Below are 18,965 nucleotides of genomic sequence, written 5' to 3' on the forward strand. Positions count from 1 at the left end.
TTAGTGTTCGCTCATCTCTAGTAGACAATGTTGAAATTGAACAAAACACAGCAATACATTTATGAACAATAAATATAAAACAAACTTGAAAAGACTACCTGGATACAAAGAAACTATATGGACCGTCTGGACCACAGTACATGCCAAATAGATCCTCCAATATAAACAAATGTATTCCCACGGACTATCCCGAGATGCCCTGAACAAAGATGGAGAACCCTCCAATACAAACAAATGTGAGCATGCGTGAGGATAAATCATGTGATAAGCCTTCTCGTGTTCCATTGGATGGAATGCTCCCTTTGAAGTATCCGGCTGTATTTTCAAAACAGACGCATGTAGCACAAAGCATTCTCCTTAATACAGAGGAATATGGAAGGAACACATGATATTAACGTCCTCACTTCATTGGATGGAGATGTCCAACATTGTATATGATCCGGAATCACTGTTAAGGTAAGTGCAAAATAAATGTGAGTTTATCACATATAATATTGAAAAGATTACACCTTTCAACATGGTATAACTTGATGGAAAATTCCTATATTATCACAAACCTATATTGCCAAAGCCATATTTTATGTGTACATACGGCACATGAGGATATTTTATAGCCAAAATGAACTTGTCCCACAACATAGATGCGTTCAGAGGATTGCAATGGATCTTTAATAGATGTAGGATATGTCATTTCTATTATTCATGCCCAATGGGTACCGTGTTCTTAACTTAAGAATCCAATGGACTTCTCTAATTCTTAAGATACGCTCCCAGTCACCACCCCTAATTGGGCGCTTCACCTGTTCTATACCCCAAAATCTCAAACTGGACATGTCACTCTTATGTTTTTCTTTAAAGTGTCTAGACACCCCTGTATTTTTAAGGTTATCCGGATTACTTATACTTCGTAAGTGTTCCGAAATGCGCGTTTTCAAAGGCCTGATAGTACTGCCGATATATTGTACTCTACATTCCTGACATGCAATCATGTATACAACATGACTGCTATTGCAATCAATGTGATCTTTTATTTTATATGAATGATGCATCTCAGCGTCAGAAAACTTTGTTATTTTCGATGTCCACTGGCAAGTAGAACATACCGTGTTCTGAGTGAGGATCCGACCAAGATTTTTTCTCGCAAGATAAAGTCCCTCTTGGAAGAGGGTTTGAATCAAGGTTTCTTCACAGAGAGGGAGATACAGTATTTACATGTGGAACATCCGATAGTTCCCATCTTTCATGGGCTACCGAAAACGCACAAGAGTGGATTCCCCCCCCCCCCCCACTGAGACCCATCATTTCGGGTGTTGGTTCAGTTACAGAGCGTTTATGTATTTGGGTTGACCAATTGCTTCAACCTTTGGTAAAATTAACACCTAGCTATATCAAAGATACCAAAGAGATCCTTAAAGTATTTGATGGGTTTCAGTGGAGGGGGGATTTCACCTGGGTTAGCTGTGATGTTACAGCCCTCTATTCCTCAATACCACATAATATAGCTATTACTGCACTTTCTTATTTTTTGTATATTCATACTAACTTCGATCCGGAATTTAATGAGTATATCATCCAGATCATTGAATTCTTATTACATCACAATTATTTCATGTTTTTGGACAAATTTTATCTCCAAATTAAGGGGGCGCCCATGGGTGCATGTTTCTCCCCCTCCCTGGCCAACATAGTTATGGCCTGGTGGGAGGAGAAACATTTATATGATAACAGCAATCCTTTTCGCAGCCAGATACACTGGTATGGTCGTTATATTGACGACGCCCTTTTGATTTGGACGGGTCGGACTGAGGATATACACAAATTTATAGATTATATCAACGATAACCCCTACAATTTAAAATTCACTTTCAACATAGGAGAAGAGAGTATCAATTTTTTGGATGTAACACTCAGAGGGGATCAAGATAGTGGCAGAGTACAGGTGTGTAATTACAGAAAACCTAGTGCGGGTAACACACTTTTGCACGCATACAGTATGCACCCTAAACACACAAAAAAATCTTTGCCGGTTGGTGAGTTCCTTAGAGTCAAAAGAAATTGTTCTACACAGGAGGCTTTCGAAAAGGAGTCTCTTGTTGTTAAAAATAGACTTAAACAGAGACATTATCCCCAATGGTCCATTAACAGGGCATATGATATCGCAACACGTAGAGACAGAGAACAGTTGTTGTATAACCCCCAGAAAAAGAAGCAAAAAGATAATATCAGTGATGTACATTTTTCAACTAGATATAGCACAGAATTCGATGAGATAACCCAGATAATTAGAAACAACATGCCTATCCTCAATCAGGACCCAATTTGGGGGGAAGTGATCAAAAAAGGATGCAGTTTCATATCTAGGAGGGGTAAGACACTGGGAAATTATATTTCACCTAGTCTCTTGGTTAATAAGAAGGAAGATAGAACAAAAACTTGGTGGGTACGGTGGGTTTTTTCAAATGTGGACACGTACGTTGTTCTACTTGCCAGTGGACATCGAAAATAACAAAGTTTTCTGACGCTGAGATGCATCATTCATATAAAATAAAAGATCACATTGATTGCAATAGCAGTCATGTTGTATACATGATTGCATGTCAGGAATGTAGAGTACAATATATCGGCAGTACTATCAGGCCTTTGAAAACGCGCATTTCGGAACACTTACGAAGTATAAGTAATCCGGATAACCTTAAAAATACAGGGGTGTCTAGACACTTTAAAGAAAAACATAAGAGTGACATGTCCAGTTTGAGATTTTGGGGTATAGAACAGGTGAAGCGCCCAATTAGGGGTGGTGACTGGGAGCGTATCTTAAGAATTAGAGAAGTCCATTGGATTCTTAAGTTAAGAACACGGTACCCATTGGGCATGAATAATAGAAATGACATATCCTACATCTATTAAAGATCCATTGCAATCCTCTGAACGCATCTATGTTGTGGGACAAGTTCATTTTGGCTATAAAATATCCTCATGTGCCGTATGTACACATAAAATATGGCTTTGGCAATATAGGTTTGTGATAATATAGGAATTTTCCATCAAGTTATACCATGTTGAAAGGTGTAATCTTTTCAATATTATATGTGATAAACTCACATTTATTTTGCACTTACCTTAACAGTGATTCCGGATCATATACAATGTTGGACATCTCCATCCAATGAAGTGAGGACGTTAATATCATGTGTTCCTTCCATATTCCTCTGTATTAAGGAGAATGCTTTGTGCTACATGCGTCTGTTTTGAAAATACAGCCGTATACTTCAAAGGGAGCATTCCATCCAATGGAACACGAGAAGGCTTATCACATGATTTATCCTCACGCATGCTCACATTTGTTTGTATTGGAGGGTTCTCCATCTTTGTTCAGGGCATCTCGGGATAGTCCGTGGGAATACATTTGTTTATATTGGAGGATCTATTTGGCATGTACTGTGGTCCAGACGGTCCATATAGTTTCTTTGTATCCAGGTAGTCTTTTCAAGTTTGTTTTATATTTATTGTTCATAAATGTATTGCTGTGTTTTGTTCAATTTCAACATTGTCTACATTTGGTAATATGAGATCACATATACGTACATATCTATATTATATGAATGGAGATATAGCTTTTTTCTATAATTGTGTGGTCTATATATGTATTTTTTGTTTTTAAATATGTTTGGTTGTTTTTGTGTTTTTTAACTATTTATACGCTTTGAGTCCTCTTTGTACCAATGTGTAGTTAGTAAATCACCTGTTAGCATATATCAGGCTGATTGATTTGAGGTGTGGTCGGGCACTATATCAGAGGGGACTCAAGGCGGAAGTGATCAGACTTTGACAAAGGATAACCCATCCGAAACGCGTCAGTCTGACGCCCACATTCCTGTTTTGTGCTTATGCTGCTGTGATTTTGTAACTTTTTAACAATAAAGAAGAAGTTCATTTGCATCTTTCCACGTAACCTGGCTGGAATCAATTTCTTGTTGGATGTACCAAGGAAGAACAATGATGACGTACAGATACCATCTAGTCCGCTTTGACAGACCTGCACACAGTCATGTTCGTGAAGCCTGACCGATGTGAGGAGCTCCTATGGGATCTGCCCCTATCTCCAGAAAGGGTCCAAATTTCCATAATAACCATGGAGCCGATTAAGAGAAGCCACCTACTCAGGCCAGGAATGAGTTGATGGACCCACAATCTGGAGACAGACATGAGTTCCAGAGGTAGCACCATATCTACATATATTTCTAAAGTGGGAATGCCTCTTTTCTCTTCACACTGTACACTGCTGACTTTAGGCACAACTCCTCCAGCTGTTACTTACAGAAGTACTCCGATGACTCTGCTATAGTCGGCCTGATCACTGATGGTGACGATAGGGAATACAGAGGCTTAAACCGGGATTTTGTTGAATGGTGCCAGCAGAACCACCTCAGGATTAATGCTGGAAGACCAAGGAGATGGTGGTGGACTTTAATAAACGGAGAAGTGCTCCGACCCCGGGGGAGATCCAAGGAACATGTATTGAGATAGTCAGGACCTATAAGTACCTGGGTGTGCTCCTCAATAATAAACTAGACTGGGCTGATCACCTGGAGGCGCTGCACAGAAAGGGCCACAGCAGACTCTACCTGCTCAGGAGGCTGAGGGCCTTCAGAGTCCAGGGGCCACTTCTTAGGGCCTTCTTCAACTCTGTGGTTGCTTCAGCCATCTTTTTCGGTGTGGCCTGCTGGGGAGCAGTATATCAACCAGGGACAGAAATAGACTTGACAGGCTGATCAGGAGGGCCAGCTCTGTCCTGGGGGGCCCCTGGACCCAGTACAGGTGGTGGGTGACAGAAGGATACTGTCCGTGGTGAACTCCATGCGGGAGAACAAATCCCACCCCATGTATGGGACCTTGATGGGACTTGGCAGCACTGTAAGTGACCGTCTGCTCCACCCCAAGTGTGAGAAGGAGCTATCGCAGGTCCTTCCTTCCAACTGCGACCAGGCTGTATAATCTATATCAGACCAAGCGAAGACACTCCGCACAAAAAACTAATGACTATGACTACGAAGTCTTCCTTCTTTCTTCTTCTGTTCCTTAGCTGCTATGGACTCCTAGTATATCTTCTCTTCTCAGCATATGTGTGTCTATGTCTGTATTATATTACTGTGTATTATCCTGTATCTGTATTACTATGCTGCTGTAACATACTGAAATTTCCCCAATGTGGGACTATTAAAGGATTATCTTATTTTATCTTAAACCCATGTAGTAGTGGAATAAACAAAGAAAGAGAGTAATATCTTGGGTTTTTGACCTTGACCTTGTGCAGCTCCACAGATCATGGAAGAGACATACAAGATACGGTCAGAAATATGGTAGTGTACCAGTCCAAATCTATACTTGGTGCAGACCACAAACTAATGGGACAGTACATGGGTACATTATTGACAAACCTCATGAAAAACCTTAAGTACAAAAGGTGAAGTTCCCATCAGTAGACTGAAGGAGTATGGAAAGCCAAGGTTGAGGGTATGGTTGAGGAGAACATTGATGAAACCAAGAGAAGACGTAGAACATGTAGAAGATAAAAAAAAAAGGAAATGGGGATCGAGAAGATGGATAAGATGAGGTCAAGGGACCTATGATAGATTGATGATCATTAGAGATGAGCGAGTAGTACTCGATCAAGTAGGTATTCAATCAAATACTACAGTATTTGAAATACTCGTACTCGATCGAGTACCACGCTCTATTCGAATGTAAAAGTTCGATGCAGAATCAGCATTGATTGGCCGAATGCTATACAGTCGGCCAATCAACGCTGGTTCTTCTCCTACCTTTAGAAGTCTTCTCCGTGCAGCTTCTCCGCGACGTCTTCCGGCTCTTCATTCACTCTGCTCGGCATCGGGCCTGGGCAGAGCCGACTGCGCATGTCTGCTTGTAGTGCTTGTAGTGTGGACATGCGCAGTCGACTCTGCCCAGGCCCGATGCCTGGCAGACTGAATGAAGAGCCGGAAGACGCCGCGGGGACGCTGCATGGAGAAGAATTCTCGGAGGATCCAGCCCGACCCTCACTCGTGGACTTGGTAAGTATAATTTGATCGAACGTTGCCTGCCCCTGAAACGAGCATTTCCCCCCCATAGACTATAATAGGGTTCGATATTTGATTTGAGTAGTCAAATATTGAGGGGCTACTCGAAACGAATATCGAACCTCGAACATTTTACTGTTCGCTCATCTCTAATGATCATTTATGATGCTTTACTGGTGTCAATGATGCCTAAAATCTATGCAAGGTATGGTGCTAGGTGCATCCTTCACAATGTCCCTTCTATTGGTCCTTTCCATCCTACTAAATGTATGTTGGCATAACCACGGGAAGCTTAGTAGGAAATATAACTGTGGGTTCAGACTACACGTGGCTTGTTTGTTGTCTGATACTATGGAGACGTATAGAAGATGTTAAAGCAAAACAATAGGAGATACTTATGTTGTTCAGATGCTTTGGACGTGGCACCAGGTGGCCGCTCTTTGGAGAGACTGAAGAGGTTGGTTTTGGGTGCGGGCACGGAAATATTAGCAAACAAGGGACAGACAATGGTCATGGTAGATGGGATGGGGGAGATACAGTAGTAAGATTGATATCCTTGTACAAGTAGGTAAATCTGCCGTTCTAGAAAAGATGGGAAATGGCTTAGAGTTTTCACATGAGAGTCTCGTGAATCAGATGAAAGTGAATGAGTAATATCGCTCTACAGTGATGAGGTGCGCTATGTTATACCGCATATAGCCTTATGTGAATAATCCAGATCTGCTGAGCAGTTTTTTAAGCCTCATCGTGCGTTGTAATGTCATAAAACCGGGGCCTATGGCAGGATGCGAATAAATAATGCATTTGATTTCAATATGTCTGACATCTGCAGCCTGACAGAAAGCAGAAAGAGAATCGTTCTCCTGTGATGAAACACATAGCTGGCGTACTTGCCACGGCTCGGAGAGTCGTACAGTCACTGGGCACCATTCTAGAGCTGCCCAGCTGTATTTGGTTGCCCTTAGGACATGATATATAATTAGACAAGACTAAGCTCCTGGAAGACGCAGGTGCCAGGTACACCGGGCTCCGAATCAAATTTTAATATTCTTTTTTTGGGGGGAAAGACAGGATTCTAATATACTGCATTTAAATGAAAGCCTTGAAACCACTACATACTGTAGAATATAGGGAACAGGATCAGGGTATTACGAAGATGTCACACAAGACGCCTCTCAAAGAGGTATCCAATGGGTGCAGTGTATATCCTAATTTACATCAACACTAACATGACTTATATCTTTGGAATGGCTGAACAGATTTGCATAAACAAAATACCAACATTCTTTTCAGGCTTATATGGTGGATTCACCAATTCCTGCATTTATCTATGATGGCTGCCAGCATGTCAGACTGCTACACGCTGTGCTTTTTTAGTCGGGGACAATTTTCATTCCTCTCGGATTGGTCCACAGACTTAGCTTTAAAGGCGCAGGGTACTGTAGATGGCACTGTTACACAAAGTCACATACACACAGCTTTACTCCAGGTTTCCACAATAACCAATGACAGGTTTTTGACTCATATTCAAACTGAGATACACGTGATCACATAATGCTTATGGACCAATGGAAACTCGCAGGTTCTTCAATCTTGACATACACACAGCTTTACACCAGGTTTCCATAGCAAGCAAGCTACTTACGACTTGTATTAGTCAATAGCAGATTGCAGGTGCTTAAATATTCAATATTCAGTCGTATGACGTGTATCAACCAATATAACTTTACATTTCATTTACCAGATTTCCATAACAACACAGCCATAAATAGACAGTACCTATACTGGTCTTCCATACTGGATGTCAGCATTCTTATAAATATACACAACACAATAAACATAATCCAAAAAGAGCAATCAAGATATAAGACTTAACGTTTAATGATATAAGTTAAAAGTATTAAATATACACAAAAATATATATATAAAAAAAAATAAAAAATCACACATCTGACATGTCACCTCATAGAAAACAATGGAACAACTCCACAACCAAATTGGAATTTTCCTACCACGGATTGAAGTCAGGTAAGTGTGATTGGTTGTGCCTTACTTGGGACCGCCGTGTCCACTGTAAACTATTCCGTGGTTGTGGAGTTGTTCCATTGTTTTCTATGAGGTGACATGTCGGATGTATGACTTTTTTATTTTTTTTTATTTTTTATATTTTTGTGTATATTTAATACTTTTAACTTATATCATTAAACGTTAAGTCTTATATCTTGATTGCTCTTTTTGGATTATAATTGGATTAAGTGAGCAACATTTTCTGCACAACACAATAAACTACACAAACAAAAAATAAAATATACCTGTGCGAAGCCGGGTCTTTCTACTTAGTATCACATATATATATATATAGTATAGTATATATATACATTATTTATATATTTGATATATTTACATGTCTTCATATATTTTATATATTGTATATACTATTGCTGTTCATATGTTTATGCACTACCGGATATATTTATTATATTTATATTTTTTATATATTATTTATATTTATTTGGTTATATATATATATTATTTGCTGCATTATTGCTTTCTTATCATTGTGATTGTGTGTTCGGTACGACTGGATCTATCGCATTTAGTTGCCTCTTGGTAATTTCAGTAATAATTTTATGATATAAATGTCAAGTAATAGAAACCCTCTGACCCGCTCTAGATTGACGAGCGACTACAAAATTCAGCACCCGGTGCCACCAATGCCCATCACATCCCCTTCTCCTGCGCACAGCGTATATCTCCATATCCGTATATTCTCCTGATGCACTCAGGTCTTAAGGCATAAATGGCAGAGGCCTCTGACTCATTCCCTAACCCCAAGCAGAGCTCAGAATTGCTCTCCTGACATCCTATTAGTGACAGAAATGACATTTTTTTTCTCTTTGCCGTCCAAAAATAACATAAGAAAAATATCAGCCTTAAAACAATGAACAGAAGGTTTTGTTTCAGACAAATCCCATATAAAGCAATGAGTCAGAATAACGGCAAAAAAGAAACCGATGCTTATGAGTTTTTCCTTAGAAAATATTGAGCCTATAAAGGTCTAAATATAAAAGTGCACAAAAATAAAAAAATATCCAATGATGAGCCTGGAAATAGAAGCCCCGGATTTGTCTTCTTTCAAGGTTTGGAACGTAGGAACGGCCAAAGGGCCTCTGGGTATCGGAGAACTCATTGCCCCCTGGGTAACTAGCAAAGGAACCCCAACCTTTTTCTCATAATTTTATTACATACCCACAAGTTGTTACCTGAATACTGCCATACAATACCAAATACTGCTTCTGTACCATGCCCATATCACAGCCATTCTGTGCCCCATTAATAGCGCCCTAAAGTATGCTAGTTACAAATTACTATGTCGGTCATGCCCATTATCAAGCAATACTTTGCTTAATATAGTTTGTACTTGACCTGCAATACCACAGTCAGCCTACAGACAAGGGTGGCGCTGTTTCTGGAGAAAAAAAGTAATATTAGAAATCCACCGAGGGCAACAGTTAGAGTTGCACTTACCCTTTTACGCAGGTTATAGGTAAGAATAAGATTTCGGGAAAAGGAGTGAGAAAAGGCAGTGTAGAACTCCAGGACTTTCTGTAAGGCATCTCTCTTTATTACGTGAAGATCACAGTAGGTCAGAGCTCTGACATTGGCACAAGATGGAGCCAGGGTGGTCTCTTTCCAGAAGATGTCTCCAAAGACATCACCTTTACCTGCAAAGACAACAAAGAAAGCGGTTACAACCGGTGATCGCCAACGCCTACCATGGTGAGCCATAGCGGTATGCCTATATTTGTGTAGGGCAGCACGGTGTCCTTACCATGCTGGAGTCCTGGGTTAGAAACCAATGAAGCACAACATCTGCAAGAAGTTTGTATGTTCTCCCCGTGTTTGTATGTTTCTACCACACTCCAAAGGCATACTGATAGAGAATGTATAATGTGAGCCCAAAAGATCTTTAGCACACCCCGCTGACATATGTTAGAGTCCAAAGGGTACAGTAGCCATCATGTTAGTAAGAATAATAATGCTGCATGCTGTGCAATTCTTCCCATCGAATACAGTGTGATGAAACCTCTAACAGAAGTGTGACCTTCCAGCCTGGAGTCCAGGACATGGGATAGGAGGAGTTTAGTCTAAATACTTGGCGACAGTAGAGAATTTGCTGGGACGATCTCAAATTTTTAGTACCAACCCTGGCCAAATTAGGGCAGAAAGGAGGCAAAGTTTACATCAAATTAGCAAAAATGAGCAGTCCTCGGGGGCGTTCCCCAGATTGAAATGTTGGTAAATATAACGAGGATTGTCTAGTGGCCTAGATCAATACATTGTAACAAACTCCTCGGCTGTGTGCATAAAAGGGATGTTACACTGTGTGGGGGCCAATGAAAGAGGCCACTGTGTGAGTAAAAGGGGCATTATAGTGTGTGGGTCCCAGTAATGGGGGCATTATACTATGTTGGGGTCAGTAATAGGGTCATTATACCTTGTGGGGGCCAGTAATGGGAGCATCATACTGTTTGGGCTTCAGTAATGGGGGTGTTATACTACGTAGGGGCCAGTAATAGGGTCATTATACCATGTGGGGGCCAGTAAAAGGGCATTATACTATGTGGGGGGCCAGTAATGGGAGCATCATACTGTATGGGATTCAGTAATGTGGGCGCTATACTACGTGAGTTCCAGTGGTGGGAGCATTATACTGTGTGGGGGCCAGTAATGGGGGTATCATACTGTTTGGGCTTTAATAATGGGGGCGTCATACTATGTAGGGGCCAGTAATTGTGGCATTATTCTATATGGGGGCCAGTAATGGGGACATTATACTATTTGGGGACAGTAATGGTAGTATTATATTAGGTGGGGGCCAGTAATGGGGGCATTATACAATGAGGGGCCAGTAATGGTAGCATCTACTGTGCGGGCTTCAGTAATGGGAGCATTATACTATGTAGGGGCCATTAATTGTGGCATTATACTGTGTGGGGGCCAGTAATGGGGGTATTATACTGTGTGAGGGCCAGTAATTGTGGCATTATACTGTGTGGAGGCCAGTAATGGGGACATTATTCTATGTGGGTGACAGTAATGGGAGTATTATATTATGTGGGGCACTATACTAAGAGGGGCCAATAATGGTGGCATTATTCTATATGGGGGCCAGTAATGGGGACATTATACTATTTGGGGGAAAGTAATGGAAGTATTATATTATGTGGGGGACAATAATGGGGGCATTATACTATGAGGGGCCAGTAATGGGGACATTATACTATTTTGGGGAAAGTAATAGGAGGATTATATTATGTGGGGGCCAATAATGGGGGCATTATACTATGAGGGGCCAGAAATGGGGTTATTATACTATATGGGGGCAGGTAATAAGGGCATTCTATTGTGTGGCCCAGTCTTTTGTAAAATATGGAGCAGTGCAGCATGGGGAGCTGGACATTTTACTGGCCATGATAGTACAGCATGATTAGCTATTATGTCCTGATTTTTTTCCTTGCAAATGTGGGCAGTTCAAGAAAGAAGGGGCGTGGCCTAAAATGTATTAGGGAAGCTCCAGAACTGTCACGTCTGTCCTTGCAGGTGTCTAGTCTGTGAGTTAATGTCCAACTTACTGAAGAGGGGAATTACATTGTCGCTTTATAAGAGTCAGGATGTAATAAATATGAACGCTGTGATACGGTTTAGTACCAGCCAGCGGATGGCGTATTTATTAGTCACTGCGTATGACACTGATAGTACTTAAGTCAGTCATTATTGCGACAAGATTGTCACGAGCGACACATATGGACCGCTGGGGCTGTTGTGATGGGTTTTATGTCACTGCCAAATCCTAGACACATTGACTTGTAAAAACACCGCCATACACTACTAATATAAACTACTCCTACTATAGTGATGGCACAACAACATTTCATCTTCCTTCTTTTCTAAAGACACATCGCTCCTGGAACAGACACTTTGTAATGTTATACACTGACTGGAGGGCGACTAAGTAATGAATCCCATTTTCTGTATAACCTACCCGGTCGCCATTAACACGCCATCGACCACGGCGGGCTTTACATGAGAGCTGCGTACGGGAAGAGCAGCTGGAAGTGACAGCATTGTCCATGTCAGCTATGACAAAGCCTTTCAGCAGGTGGAAAATTCTTCCTACATGTCAGGGATGATGACAGCTGCGTTGTATAGGTCTATAGATCCATGGTGACTAATCTGTTGTACACGTAAATATAGGAGGTATCTGTGTCGGTGAGCGCTCTGCGGTGAGCACTTAGTAAACCTGCGGCAGGACCAACATCCAAGGGCGACATTAGGGGGGAGATTTATCAATCGCTCTACACCAGTTTTCTGATGGCGAAGTCTCGGACAGACATATATACTCTAACTTGGTTATAATGGAAATCCATACTGGTTTGTAACTGGGGTAGATCTCCATTGGGCTGCAGGGTGGTGCCATCTTTTGTTCCCTGTGCCAATCAGGGCCTTTCTTACGACTGGCCTAGGATACACCAGTCCTATTAACTCTGCCCTATATGTACCCCGGTATTATGGCAACTCAAAGTACAACTTGTCGCACCAAGAACAAGCCCTGGTATGGTTATGCCGAAAAAAAAATTGAGAAATGATGAATCTTGGCAGGCGAAGATGGAAGATATGAAAAAAGTTGCTGAAACTCAATGTTCAATGGATCCTTAAAGGGTTAATGATACCCTAACATCAATAGTGGGTCATTGCTAGAGATGGGTGAACCACCCAACATTGGTTTTGGGATCCGGTGGCCCCATTTCTATAGTACAGGTAATGAAATGATTATACTTTGGGGTCTCCGCAGACCTCGGAGTATAATAGGTAGAAGCCCAGGGGAGGTGTAAAAAATAAAAAACAGTTCCCTCACCTCTATGGGGTCTCCTCGCAGCATTCGGCGCTGTCTCTCAGCCTCCTTGGTGAGATCATACACTCTAGGCCATGACGTTCTGTGTGCCCATGTATCGTCTGTGGCCCAATCACGGGTCTCAGTGGTAACCCTGGACATATGACATCATCAGAGAGTGCCAGATGTCGGAAACTAGGGAAGGTGAGTATGAATGTTTTTTATCTTTACACCCCAGACCCCAGAAGATAATAATTCCCCGCAGTGCATGTCGTGGTGGCCATTTTAGTTCATCTCCAACTGTTCGGGCTTGTTAAAAACGGAATATTTTGGGATATGTGGGTCGAACCCGGCTCGTGACTAAGTGGATCACCCATCTCCAGTCATTGCTATATGTGACAACTTTGCAGTGGGGGTGGGTATAGCCCACGGATACAGATCCTCTCTATGCGCTGTATGATACATATTCCTTTGTTCGGCCCCATAAAAGAGATGATTGTTTGTGGGGCTCCTGGGGGGGGTCCGATAAATGACCTGTGCTCAGTAACTACAATATCCTGCCAGCTACACAGACATTAACAGGTATATATATATTTATACAGAACGCCAAAATGATCCAACGCGGAGAGCTGCCAGCTGCAGAATTACAGAGTCTTTAAGGAAGTCCATAAAACACAGGCATCGGCGTGGACGGCCGCACTTATCACAGCTGGAGGTGCTGTCCAATGTGATCATTACCATCACATTCCTCCAGTAAACTCCATAAAGTGCAATCTCCACAAAGAGCAATGGACCCCCAGTGGTTATATGTAAGAACAGACTGCTCGCCCCCACCCCTGCCCGCATCTTTATTCCTTCTAGCTAGACAAGGTGGGCAGCAGTGCCCGCTCACATCGGCTGGATCTGCTATGATAACTATGGGTTATATTATTATTACACTTTTATGGATTTGGGGGATAAGCATTCTCCATTGGGACATTCCCTGGATTTCAGATTTCTGCCATGATGTATAATTTTATCTAGAATTTGCAATAGAATCTGATGGAATTGTGAATAGTTGTAACACATGGCAACTGCTAACTTTGCAAAGGTTCATTCCTTAAAGGGGTATTCCCACGTTGCATACTCACCAGTCTTCACTGCTGTAAAATCGTCTTTCTTCCTGGTTTCTTACGTCATTTGGTGGGCAGGGTTTCACATGCAACCTGTCGTTTAGCTCCGCCCCCAAATTAGTATGTAGCTCCGCCCACCGCATAGCGTGATCCTATGGGGTGGCTGAAGGGCCTGTGATGTCATCAAAGGTCCTCAAACAACACTATATGCACAATATTGGACTATGAAGTACAGGCAGGAGCAACTCCGTTCTGTGTTACATACAGAGAATGCCTGTCTCTGCCATAATGAACACAATTGAATTAGCTAGCCTGATAACTGGGAGAACAGAAGACGAGTTCAGAAATGAAAGCAGCTCCTCTCCCCTGAGAGCAGGAAGCTAGGTCACGTGGTGCAGACGCAGGAATAGCTAGAAACACAGGCTCGCTCCGGTGCAATTAGCCCCTCCTCCCTCCCCCCTCAGAGCAGCAGATACATCACTTGACTTTTGAGCCGATAAGTCAAGGGATGTGTCAACAGATAAATGAATAAAGTAATATAGTGGACAAACAAAGCAGTTTTGCTGAAGCAATGTATTTAGGAAAAGTCTTACATCCACATTAACAAGCAGTATAGATAGGATCCTTGTGATGGGACAACCCCTTTAACACCCCATGCACATGATCGAGTATGAATATGAGGCATCAGAATGAATTGGAAGCCCCCATAGAGGTAAGTACATCACAAAAGCCACTTGGACATCCCAATGGATCGGAAGCCTCCGTCACAGAAGGTCACTCCAAGTGCTTTCTGCTGCAAAGTCAGTCCCACATCAGGGGTATACAGCAATCGGAAAAGCAGGGGTGGTAATAAATCATCCCTGCCTTCTTTTTTGGGGACTCCAACTGTCATTGACAGCCTGCTCCCCGCTCCTATAGCTGCACAATCTCATGCACCTGCAATCTCTACAAGGGTGTAACGTAGAGGTACATTCCTGCAGCGATAAACGTGGCGTATTGCTAAGATTTGCCATCACTTTGATAAATGAGGTCCTACTTCTGGGACACATGCATCCAGAGAGTTCCCTGCACAGTGTGTGTCCAGGCATGCCGCTGTACAAGGAAAGACACTGTCATTCTTGGAATACTCCCCTAAGTACAGAATACATGGCATTAGTGCCGCACTCCCTTTGGTGTCCTTCCTTGAGTTCCTTGCACAGGGGCACACCTGACCACCTATCGTACAGGCCCAGGGCACACCTGACCACCTACCGTGCAGGAGATGCTGGGTCCTAGAGAACCAAGATCAGCTCTGCGGTGTATATGGGTAGGTTGTACTTGTCCAGTATCAGCCCCAGTTAGAGGGGAAATTAGGGGACAAAAATTATGTAGTCTGGGCCCCTGAGCAGGAAAAAACAGGCTAAAGCTGAAATACGAAATTATACAGCTATCAGATGATCTATTGACACTCGGCAAAGAGCGGCATAAATAGCAAAAATAGAAAACACAAAGTGCACAAATATGCATTATATATAATAAGCACAACCAATCCCTACACAATACAGAGCTGTTGTGTATCGTGCCTAAAAATGATGCAATTCAAAGTGCCCTAATAATACCGCCACACTGTGCAGTGTCTACTATGCCACACCGTTTATAGCACTTACTTTCTAACGTACATAAATTGCGAACCAACCTAGTAATAGCTGTATTTTAGTGCTCACTTTAAAATAGCAGTGCACAAGGGGTTAAACTCTGCTCCGAGTAATATTAATCTATACGTATATCATTCTGCACCACGATAGGATTTTATTGTAACAGGTTATGATGGTATTACACTATAGGGACTGTGGATGTGTCATTTCCTTCACCTCCTTGGACATAATGGGCCTTGCTATTCTCGGGATCGGTGGGGGTCCCGGTGGCCCCTTGTGTGCTCATTACCTTTTACTGAAGCCGACAATTTGATGTGAAAAAGAGTTGTCACCCGCACAACGGAGACAAAGACGGTGCGATAATAACACCATATGTAGAACTGTCAACATAAGGTAACCAGTGGAGTGGGAATACCTTAAAGGGGAAGTCATGCTCCTATTTTTATTATTCAAAGGGTACCTGAGTTTTCATGAAAAACTGAAATATCTGCAGGGTCTTGCTGGTCAGTCTGTTCTATGACGGTATAAGCCTTCATACATAATATCCTACTGGTTTCTCTGCTGCTAATAATCACATTATGGCTGCAGCACATTTTACATTTGTCTCTCACGCAGTGGATATGAGCAATAAGGAGCAGTCTGCCCCCTCCCCTATCCATTGCTGATAATGTTCTTTCATTCTGCCAGGAGTAACTGTACAATTGCAAACAAATACCTGAAAAAGCCCAAGTGCATATAATATGGGAGGTCCAAGAACACTGGACTGCAAATATATGGCAAATACTTGTAGGCATGACATAGGAAACAACAATCTATGAGCACAGTCTGTAAAACTGCTTCTGTCTGTGAATAATATCCCATCTGTAACCACACAAGCAGCCAGAAGTAGATACAAGTATATAGAAGAGTTTTCTTACATTAAAAACTGTGAGATTTGCAGATTCTTCAGTCTTGTGCACACAGCAACAGTGTGCAGATGTGTCTGTGCAGGCAGTGAGCAGAATAAACCCTTCCCCTCTCTATTCACTGTGTGAAGAGGACGACCCTCTACATTCACTGAGATAAGCAAGACGGAAAGGAATGTATCTATGGACGGACTTCTTTAGTAACAGAAGAGTGAACAGCAATAGTGAGACACCTTGTGGCTGGAGCTTAAGGGTCCATTCACACAGAGGAAAATGGTGAGGAATTTGGTGTGGAATTTCAGCACTGAAAAAAAGCCTCCCGTTGACTTAAATGGGTTCCTTTTTCTGCTTTCTGGCCCCGCTCAGCCAGTCACAGGTCATAGTTTTGACCTGTTTTGGCCTCTGGCTGGCTGGGTGGGCCCGTCCTGTTTGTTGATACTGGACCTAGAAACAGAGACCAGAAGGAACCTGTGCAGCACTGGCAGGGGATCATTGAAGTGAGTAATTATCTTTGATGTTCAATTTAGCAATTTCTCTATATTCCTGAAAATCCTTCTGAGAACATGGGTTAATTTACCCAATTCCTTTGAAAATGTGCTTGCATATTATCAGGGACCTAACTATGGTGGGTGCAGATCCAGCAATCACATTTGGTCCAGGGTGCCAGAGGGGGCTCAAAATTCCCACTGCAACATGGTAGGTGGAAGCCCTAGTAAGGATTTAGCACTTAGTACAGGGACATGAAGATGCTATGTGTCTCTCTAAGCCAGGGGTAGGGAACCTTCGGCTCTCCAGCTGTTGTAAAACTACAACTCCCAGCATGCATACTTGCTCTGCTGTTCTTGGATCTTCCATGGCAGTGAATGGAGCATGCTGGGAGTTGTAGTTTCACAGCAGCTGAAGAGCCAAAGGTTCCCTACCCCTGCTCTAAGGGCTCATTCACACCACCTGATTTTGGGTCCTTGTATTACCAGCTAGCACACAGCCCCATAGACTTTAATGGACCTATTCACGCAACCAAGTGTACACTGAAAAAACACCACTGTTATGTAACCTTAATGATAGTCAGCCTGAGGCTTATATAAGGACATTGTACAGAGCAGAGGGGGAGGCTCCTGCTGCAGCTTATTATTTTACAGCCTTACAGCCAGACCCAAATTTGTTAAAAAATGTGGAAGAACATGACTGATCTCCTGGGACACATAGAAATATATTTTTATAATCCTCAGGGCGGGTTCACACCAGTGCCCAGTCTCCACTTTGCAGGTTTCCGTCTTCTGCCCAAGAAACTGGACAGGAGACGGAAACCGGCGGTCAGTTTTTCAAACTCTTTGCAAAGTATCCGCCTGTGAGTGTCTTGTGCCTCTCCGCGGCGAAACCGTTTTTTTTAACAAGACACAAAGTTGGACATGGAGGAGACCAGAAGATGCTCACGGGCACTCATGGGCAGACACTGACTGTCGGGTTTCCGTCTCCTGTCCAGCTTCTTGGGCAGAAGATGGAAACCCACAAAGCAGAGACCGAGCGCAAGTGTGAACCCGCTCTCAGTTTTCAATATGAAGACTGAAAACTATAACTGGCTGCAGCAGGAGCCTCCCCCCCCCCCCCCCATGCTAAGACTATAAGCAAGAAATTCTTGGAATTTTCTTGTGTATTTATTACATGTACTGTTCCTTTAAATAATCATCAAACAGATCAGTTGTAATTTCTTCCTTTTCGTTTTTGGAGACATGATAAGACACTTTAATATGACAGTCCCCATGGACCTGTATACAGACTACCGAGCCTACACGGCAGATTCTGCACGCCAGTTGTACGCCTCAATATAAAACTGCTCAGTTATTGACTTTTTTATGAGTCAGGACGTGCAGCGAGAAGCCCGGTAAGGTCGCAATAAGGTTGAGATGTGTCTATGACCAGAATCTATGATCCAATATGAAAAATGACTCAAAAACTCTTGGTGTAATAAACTTCCCAAGTCAATGCATCGGTAATGTATCTCAAATAACCTACGGGGGTTTACACTAGGGATAATATTCAAATTTAGCAAAATAGTTTAGCAAAAACTCTAAAGATTGAGCATCTCTCCAATAACCCTGAAACAGCCGTCTGCAGATGGATCTCTCTAACTTTTGGAGGAGATATTCTAGGCTTCCTGGAGTCCGGATGCTGGTCTACAGGGAGCTGCCTTTCAAAAGATGGTGCTAGAGGAACAGATTTCCTTTTTCCATCAAGGAAAGCTTATTTGTATATATATATTGGACAGTGCAAGGGAGCCTGGGAGGTGAGTATGAACTTTTATTATATTTCTGCACCTTCCCTGGGCCCTTGGTCTGACCACA

The 18,965-nt window shown here is 42.4% G+C and overlaps 2 protein-coding genes across 3 annotated transcripts in view; one reads left to right on the top strand and one right to left on the bottom strand.

Moving 5' to 3' along the window:
* HHAT (hedgehog acyltransferase) overlaps positions 1-18,965 on the top strand; it is a 346,637-nt gene that overhangs the window by 269,745 nt on the left and 57,927 nt on the right. The window lies entirely within an intron of this gene.
* Positions 1-18,965, bottom strand: part of KCNH1 (potassium voltage-gated channel subfamily H member 1) — a 214,055-nt gene that overhangs the window by 59,512 nt on the left and 135,578 nt on the right. For both annotated transcript variants that reach the window (XM_075267108.1, XM_075267106.1), the window contains one exon: positions 9,606-9,802. In XM_075267108.1, the coding sequence (XP_075123209.1) occupies positions 9,606-9,802 (197 nt within the window). The remainder of the gene's footprint in view (positions 1-9,605; positions 9,803-18,965) is intronic.

The sequence above is a fragment of the Leptodactylus fuscus genome, chromosome 3 (assembly GCF_031893055.1).
Source record: "Leptodactylus fuscus isolate aLepFus1 chromosome 3, aLepFus1.hap2, whole genome shotgun sequence".
In the NCBI taxonomy this organism is placed as follows: Eukaryota; Metazoa; Chordata; class Amphibia; order Anura; family Leptodactylidae; genus Leptodactylus; species Leptodactylus fuscus.